A 9,523-nucleotide genomic window follows, 5' to 3' on the forward strand; every position below is an offset into this window, starting at 1 on the left:
AACATGTCGTTTACTTATTTTTTAGCTTTGTTGTCTCAATTTGACATGTTTGAGAGTTTAATTGTACATTTTAAAAATTTAGGTGCCTAATTGACTTTTGGTGTAAAGTTTAGGAGCTTATTTGATCCTTTTCTCTTACCTTAATAATTTTATCTAAATTTAAGGGTGTTGAAGGACTGAATGAGGGATGAAATTAAGGTTCCTCAGTGCAACTCAGAGGCTCAGAGCATGACACAAATTAATTCACCCTTTTACATTCTTCCAAATGCTCTGTTGGATCGGGACGTGGGGTTGAAGATTCAACGGACAGTTATATCATGTCCCAGGATCCACCTTGAAAAGATTAAATTGTGTATTTTTTATATTCAAATTGGGAACTTTTAAGATATAAATTGTGTTTCTAAGTCAAAACACATAACAACTGTAAAAGGAATTTTGTAAATACAATACAGGGTCGTAATCAAATCCTAATATGTTAATATTGTGTGACTGCAGTATTTGAAAGAAAATTGTGAATACAAAACAAGGTAATCAATTACATATATGTTAACCATTCGCAAGGTGAACCTGACACCACAGAATAATTTGCCGGATTCAACCTTTTGGGAAAATATTGATGCTAGCAATATATAAAAACCAATAAATGAAACTATTTTCTTTCGAGCATGCTAGATGCTCCCCACTGCCAATGGTGAGACTCGATCGCTGATCTTTCTTTCTAAATTAAACTTCATCTCCGTGACCAACTGAGCTGTTCATACGGGCCAAAAAAACTATTATATACAATCGACTAGTTGTTCTATTTTCTCTAGTAATAAGATAAAAAATTTATATTTTCTCAAGTTCGAGTATTTACATAAATCTCTTTTGAAGTTGTTTTAAAAAAAAAGCAATTAAACATGCCCCAAGTACAAAATGGAGAAATTGTACTTCTATTATATTCATCTAATACGTCAGAGTAATATTTTTATATTGTGTTCTATGATCAATTTGTTTGTTGAATTGCTGGTAATTTATTTTTTATTCAGTACTGTAAATATAAATTATATCCGTCCTTAATAAATTAAAATATCGTTTTAACTATTCATTCTTTCTGACTAAGTTATGGTATGACATATTTGATGTAATTTAGAAACTGACTTTAATGTTAGATAGTATAGATCGAATAATTGATGCCATCTATGAAATATTTAAAAAAAGAAGAAGAAGAAGATCGAAGAAGAAGAAGATCGAAGAAGAAGAAGATGTAAATAAAAATATGATTTCCAAGATTGCAAAAGCACACTTTTATGAAAAAGTTAATTGTAAATATCTTGTAGATTTGTGTTATTTACTTGCGTTGTTTAATTTGAATTATATTTTGTTTATAAAATAACTTGATAAAGCAAAGGAGCTACTAATGCAAGAACCCAAATACAGAAAGGGATTTAAATTTGGTCATGTATGGCACATTGTGAAAGACATGCATACATTTTGAAAAATTGGCCAAACGTTGGAGGTCGGAAGAGAAGTACGGAAGGATCGCAACCACAATCTTTAGGCTCATGCTCATTTGCTGTTGATTTGAATGATGATTTTGAAACTTATGATCATTGTAATGAAATGAACAAGGTAGATGAATGCCCTAAGAGAAGGAAGAAGGAAAAGATGAAAAAACAACTCTATGATGAGCACAATAAATAATTGTTGCCATGAACAACAAACTGTCGATCGTCTCAATGAGATCTTTACAATGACGTACATAATTTATATTTAATAATACAAACGTTATATATAAATATATAACAAAATAAGAAAATAAATATAAAACAAATAAATGATATATTTGGAATTATTAAAATGAGCAAGGGCATAATGGTAAATGTATTCCTCTTCTCCCATATATGACGCGGCACTGTTCACCCGTGGCAAATATTTTGCCTTTTGCCGCTAGTTGGAGCAAAAAAAATGGAGAGATGGTGGGATGGCGCTGGAGAATGACGTTTTAAAGATACGTTGGAGATGCTCTTACTTCACAATCACAGAGCTCTTCGCACAAGGTGCAAATAAAGATGGAATTACGTAAATAATGTACAATTATTTCATTATTACAGTGAATGTAGACTTTCACCATAAACTCGAGCATATATTCCCTCACGCATAAAACAATTGAGTTTCCATTCTTCGGTTATATCAATATTATTTCTTTCGTTGTAAACTTGAACATACCCATCAACTTGATCTGAAGCCACAGTAATACTTTTCCTTTCTTTACTTATAAAGAACATCTTCCTTTCTTGAGTAACCAAATCAATAGATATGAAGTATGGCACCTCCATTTCATCAAAAAAGGGATCCCAATGAAGTGTAGTGTCTAGAAATACAAGCAAATCATAATCGACATTCCAAATTCCTAATGCTCTCCAACGTTCATTATTATCTACATTTACAACACAATCTATGATTGCTTGTTTATGCCAATAAGTATTGTTGTCGTTTTCAATCATTAACCAAATCTCAATGAAATTGGAATCCCCCACAGTTGAATATCCAAGTAAAGCAATAGTCTCATTCATTATTGTGAATGAAGCAATGATAACATTTGATGGCAACTCAATCGTCCCAAAAACCTCTTCATCCATATCAAACCAAAGCAAGTAAGGATCATTACTCGGACTTTTATACCCCCAATAGTACCTCCCTTTTAAATAAAAATCTTCCGATATCCCTTCCAAACAGTGTTCCCATTGAAAAGTGTAAAATGATAGAGGCGAATTAGTTTGACTCAAACTCCATGAATCACCACGAACTTGGCTATAAACCATTGTAATGTAGTCAGCAATATCTCTCCCATCACCATATAAAGAATGGATTTCTAATCGCATGACAACCTTCCAAGTCATGTTGTTACAAATCCCAAATCCAAATTCGTTAATCGCATATGCAGGGTAAGATAGTTTGTAAGGGACGGTAATTGGGCCTATGGCTTTAATTTTCCTAGTGGATGGGTTCCATATCAAAATATCATAAATAAGATCATCACTAGGACCAAGGTTAATCATATCTTTCCTAGTCGAAATCAGGCATAACATACCTTGACAACACTTAACCCACTGTGCGCTTGGGATTATTGGGATGTCTAGGTATATGCATTCAATCTCAGATCCTTTGTAAAGCAAATAATATTCTCTAGTATCGTAACCAACCTCTAAAAGAACGCAATCTGTTTTTGCTTTGCTAATTCCATAGTGTTTGTGCTGAAAATGGCGATCACTTGTAATCAAATCATAGAAAAATTTACAAACACATTTAAATCGCATAAGAGACTTTACCCGTAATCTCGCTAAAATATCAACCACCAGCTCTAGTGACAATTTGCAATTTTCCATTTTCCAGCCGAGATGGGGTTGCAAAGATCTAACAATTCAATCCTTCTAGCAATAGGGGAAGGATATATAGGTTGTGCCTTCAACCGTCAATAAATCTGCAGCAACATCAACGGCAACAACCTCGTATTGGCGATCTGAGATCTGAGAACACTACAGGATAGGGATGAATATATATAATGCTTGGTGGATTTAAGACTTTATTTGAGTGTGTGTACTATGTATGTATATATAACATTCCGTTAAGGCTTCAAAGGATTTAATTTGACATGCTTTAATAGTAATAATGACTTTTTATACGTAGTTCGTAATAGCAAAACTGACTTTTTGATGCTTTTTATTACGAACCTCTATTACGAGTATAGTGGTGCTCGTAATAGTAATAACTAGTATTTTACCCGTGCGATGCACGGCAACAATTATGATATGATGAGTTAAGAGAGAAATTTACAAAATGGAAAATCATTGTAGAATTGTATGAATGAAACTATGATGAAATATTATAATAACATTTTACAAATTTTTAAAAACTTATTTGTATACAATGTTTGTTGTGGAATTACTTTGGGTGTTCGCCTTATCACAAATTAAAATCTTCAATCCATTTGGGTTGGTGACTCTTGAAGCAGCAACATAAAATTTTCCATGACTAAATAATGGTCTTTTCAAAAAGTGGCATAAGTGATTGACCTTTGACTCTTGTTAATCGTCATTGCATAAGAGGTAGACGATTAGAGGGAATTGTCTTCTTTGAAATTTAAAAGGCAATCTCAAATCTGAAGGAGTTAATGACATTATTTGAATCAAGATTTTATGATATGCACTACTTCCAGATAATACATTTGCTTCTAAAACATGATTTCCAAGTTTAGTAATAACCATCATTGTCCCATTACACAAACCAACTGAGTGGTCAATATTTTCAAAGCATAACTGGAGTACCTACTTTCAGCCTGAGTTCATGATTAGGCACACCAGAACACTTAATCCCATTTAAAAATTCAGGCCTGTGCACATAAGCTAATAGATCAACATTTGAATCTGATTTGCAAGCACTTTCAAAGCTGAAATATATATTTCCTTCATATGTGTTTAAAGAAGTCATATATTCATTGATAGAGTCAACCACATCAAGTGTTGGAGCCAATATTGCCCTCTTTCTCAAGTATGTTGGATCATAAAAAATATTGGAGTCTAATGGATATGTACTTTCCACAATAGTAGCAATGGGATCTCTAGAACATTTCAAAAAATTCTCTTCTGTATAGTAATGGTTTCACATCCAATTGTTTGCCCCTAAATTTCTCCATCTCATATGTTCGTGATGACTTGTGTTCTAGCGGGAGGTGGAAAGAGTGTAGGTGAATAAAACGGGAAGAAGTTCCCGAGTGTCGGTCTCAAGGAATGGTAGAAAAGGATTTGGTAGACAAGGGAATAGTCACAAGAGTTCCTAGATTTCAAAAACTAGTCCTATCGAAAGGTTTGTGTATGTCATTCTAAGAATATATCAAACCCTTAAAACAAAAGGTGTTGTGAACAATTTTAGGAAAGAAGGATTGGGACTAGTCTACCACACATGCAACTCTTGATTTTCTAGGGTACTAGGGATGTGAAAAACGCTCAACGTACTAACAAGAGACAAGGTCACTAGCACCACCGCCACTCTCGTGGTCAATGGACTCACTACTAGACCATAAAGCCATACTTGTGAACCTTAGGCTAGAAGAGGCATTACCACAAACACTTAATGTGCATCTTGCCTTCCTACTCCCTTTTCTCAAAGGTGAGAAGGAAAAGAGGTTGGTGAGGTCTCAAGCAATCCCTATTCTCATAGGTGAAAGCGAACACACTAATCCTCAAGTCCAATTGGCCTAATCGGAAAAGAGATCATACAAACATCCCAACCACTATCAAGCTATCCAAAAGGCATTAATCTCCCCTAGATTCAAGACATAAGAGCTCAAGAGCAAAACGTATGTTCAACTAGTCCTAATCCCTAGGTAACTAGCCACACATAACTAGACTAAGCATTCTCAAAGCATCTTAACAAATTTAAGCTCTAAGGATTGAAAGCAAAGCTCAGTACAAAGCTCAAACCAAATCAACAAAGCAATTCAACTCAATTCAAAGCATTACTCAATTCAACAAAACAAAACACAAAAAGGAAAACTAGAATCAAAATCAAAATGCAATTCAATATCAAGGACAAAATTCAAGATCAAATCACTAAACAAAACAATAGAGCAATTAAAAAAAAATATAAAAATTGAAGAACAATAGAAGAAATTGAAAGATTACTTGATTGCAAATGGAAATCTTCTACAAATCTTGATCAATTGCAAGTTGTTGTCCACAATCTTCTCCAAATCTAGCTAATTGAATGGAAGTATGAATGGAATTGAAGTGAATTGGGAGAGAATTTCAACCTAATTCTAGAGAGAGAATTTTAGGCTAGACTAATCTGGAAAAATGAATGGGGGATCCCCTGAAAAATGCCCCAATTCCCTATTTAAATCGCGCCAACCGCCAAAATAAACTGTATCGGACGCCCGACTGGACGCGCGTCCTCTACGCGTCCAGCGGGATTCTTTACGCGCTTGTTCAAATCTTCGGCGCGGGAAGTGGGAATCGGACGCGGCGTCCGACGTGCGTCCTCTACGCGTCCTAAGCAGACCTTGCAAACTTCAGAGAGTGATTTTTTTCGGACGCGGCGTGTCCGGTAGCGTCCGGCTGGCGTCCGCTGCGTACTGCTTTGCACTTTGTGGACCTGGGACGTGGACGCCTGGGCGGGCGCGCGTCCAAGGCGCGTCCGGTCGGTCCTTTTGTTTCCAATTTGGTTCTCGAATCAATCTTTGAAATCCATGCCCTTTTTCACCACTTTGCGCAACTTTTTTACCTGAAAAACAATTAGCCAAGTGTGGAATGGGGTTTAATGACAAAATCAAGTATTCTAATGCAATAAAAGGGCAAATCAATCTCAAATGCTAGTAAATACATGCAATGCGACCCGAGATTGACCTTACAATTGTAGCATCTCTTGTACTTATCAGTTCGCAATCCATTATGAGAATTGCTTTAGCTTTTCATAATCACTATTTGAGGATGAGCTTTGAAGTCGCATACTTTTTGTCAGACGTAACACTTTACAGTATGACCACAAGTAAGATGCATTTATTGTTGCATTAACAATATCATGCCTACTTCCTTTTGGGATAACTGGCAAAATTTGTCGAAAGTCTCCGCTAAATACAATAGTTTTCCCTCCGAAAGGCATCTCTAAACTTTTTAGATTGCAAAAATGCAATACAGCACACATACTTCTATCAAGTGCTTCAAAGCAATGCTAATGCATCATTGGTGCTTCATCCAAATTATAAGTTTGCACTTAATAATGAGTTCTGCAAGATGACTACCTTGTTTGATATTACATGTTGAATCCTCATTTAGGTTTAGGGGAATTGCAAACCTTGAATGCGCAATCCTTCCGCCGGGTAATAATAGAGAAACTATACCACTTGAAGCAACATTAAGAATTATTTCTCCCTTTGATCTCAATGATGCCGAAAGAGTTCTCCAAACTAATGTCTTTCCAGTTCCTCCATAATCGTAGGCAAAAAAAAACTCCTCATTGATTTGATACCAACTTTTTGTGCTCTTCTTTAAGTTCTGCTTTGTCATAACACATCTCATCATACACCAACCTATTCATCAAACTGGCCGAACAGTCAAGATCTGGAATTGACATTTGTTGGTAATCATGTAGGCTCTTTCCACATCTTTTCAACAATTTCTCAATCTCAACTAATGCTTGATTTTTTATTTCATCAACACTGAAGACTAAATTTAAAAAATATTAAACAATATATGTTAGAAAAGTATCACCATCTTGGAACTAATAATATTAGACATGAAATAAAATATTAAAGCAAATGGATAAATACATACCATACCTTGGAAGTTCAATATGTTCCGTTGTTTGTACAGAATATAATTGGACATATATGTCCAACATTTGTCCCAAACCACTTTCGGACGGCTTAAACAATTTGAGGATAATAATGTTGTGAATAAATTTCTTAACTCTCCTGTAGTTGCCCACTGACTTGCTTCCACAATTCCATCAATATATTTTTTGTCGTCTTCCAATAGCCCTAGTACATAACATGCATCCCGGTAATTATTGTCGTACAACACCCCATTGATTGTTCTTAAGTCTTCATAACACGCCCTCGGATTACATCAATTAATGGTTTAGTCACTTTGCAAATTTGGTTAATTTAGTTTGATTATTCCTTCCAAAAAAAAATAATTTGGTTATTAATCAAATAAACACCCTTATGTATAAAACTACAAGCCAAAACAAAAACAATGTAGTGTAGTAGATTGAAATTATAATACTCTAAATATCAAAGCTCATTTTAATGTGTGATATTATAGATCGAGTAGTTCATGCCATCTATGAAAGATTTATAAAAGATGTGAATAAATGTATAATCTCCAAGATTGCAAAAGCACACTTGAAGTGAAGGGAATTCATAATTTTAAAAAATAATAATAAATAAATAAACAAACAAAAGTATAATAAAATAGAAACCAATAAAAGAAACTATATTAAAAAAAAAGTGTCATCAATCTTACTCTACTGACACATAGCTCCTTGCATAGAAGTACGCATAAATAAAACAATTATTTTACTTCTTAAAGTAAATATAAACTCTCGCTGAACACTCGAGTATGAATTGAATGAAACATAAATATACTAAATTTCCACTCTTCTTTGATATGAATATTTCTCTTGTTGTAAACTTGAAGATAGCCATCAACATTTGAATCAATATTATTAATACTTTTCCTTTTTCTACTTATATAGAACGTCTTCTTTTCCCGAGTCACCAAATCAATAGATATGAAATAGGGTATATTTCTTTTACCAAGAAATAGCCTCCAATCCCTCGTCCGGAAACACAAGCAATTGACTACCCACATTCCAAATTCCCAGTGTTCTGGGATAATCACCACAATGATCTATGTTTACAATACATGCTTGTTTATGCCAATAAGTATTGTTGTCATTTTCAATCATTAACCAAATATCAATGCAATAACCTTCGGAATCCTCCATACTTGGTCTTACAACTAAAGCAATAGTCTCATTCATAATTGTGATTGAACGAACCTTATTATAACCAAAATTAGATGGAAGCTCAATCGTCCCAAAAACCTCATCGTCCATGTCAAACCAAATCAAGTATCGCTTATTGAGAACTTTATAATGATCGATGTCAAACAAAAGCTCTTCATTGTAAGGATGATTATAGTAACTTTTGACGTCATTCCAATAGTACCTCCCTTTTAAATAAAAATCATTAGCGTGACCTTGAACAGGCGGAACAAATGGAACCGAATTAATCTGTCTCAAACTCCATGAATCACCATGAACCTGGCTATAAACCATTGTAATTTGGTCAAATTTTCTCTCACCCTCACCTAGATTACCAATTTCTAATAACATAACAACCTTCCAAGTCATGTCGTTAGAAATCCCAAATCCAAATTCAGTAGTCACAACCGTACCATTAGGTAGTTTGTTTGGAAAAGTAATAGAGGGTAAGGCTTTAACTTTCCTAATGGATGGGTTCCATATCAAAATATCGTAAAACAGGTAATCAACATCAACAAGTTGAATCCGATCCGTCTTGCTAGAAATCATACATAACATACCTTGACAACACTTAATCCAATGTATTGGTCTCTTTGGGATGTCTAGGTATGTGCATCCAATCTCATTACTCTCAGATTCTCTGTGAACAAAAAAATATTCTCTAACATCTGCTCCTCATGTCTCTAAAACAACACAATCAGATTTTGCTTTGCTAATTCCATAGTGTTTGTCCTTGAATTGGTTATCACTTTTTATCAAATCATAAAAGAATTTGCAAACACATTTGAATCGCATAAGAGACTTTACCGGTAATCTCGCCAAAATCTCAATCACCAGATCCATTGGTAATTTGTAATTTCCCATTTTCAGGACCCGATCCATTTTCAACGATCGAACAATTCAATGCTTCCAGCAATAGGGGAAGGATCTACAGCAACTTCAATGGCATCAACCTCGTATTGGCGGTGACGGAGATCTGAGAAGTGAGAATAGAGAA

General features: G+C 34.6%; 2 protein-coding genes across 2 annotated transcripts; both read right to left on the bottom strand.

Moving 5' to 3' along the window:
- Nucleotides 1-2,087: 2,087 nt before the first annotated feature.
- On the bottom strand, nucleotides 2,088-3,368 carry LOC116024459 (putative F-box protein At3g52320). The gene has a single exon (XM_031265353.1). It carries the CDS (start codon nucleotides 3,366-3,368, stop codon nucleotides 2,088-2,090), a length of 1,281 nt encoding a protein of 426 aa, XP_031121213.1.
- Nucleotides 3,369-8,292: 4,924 nt separating this feature from the next.
- Nucleotides 8,293-9,075, bottom strand: LOC116024460. Its single transcript, XM_031265354.1, has one exon. The coding sequence runs from the start codon at nucleotides 9,073-9,075 to the stop codon at nucleotides 8,293-8,295; it is 783 nt and encodes a 260-aa protein (XP_031121214.1).
- Nucleotides 9,076-9,523: the final 448 nt, after the last annotated feature.

This window comes from Ipomoea triloba, chromosome 7, assembly GCF_003576645.1.
Source record: "Ipomoea triloba cultivar NCNSP0323 chromosome 7, ASM357664v1".
Taxonomy (NCBI): Eukaryota; Viridiplantae; Streptophyta; class Magnoliopsida; order Solanales; family Convolvulaceae; genus Ipomoea; species Ipomoea triloba.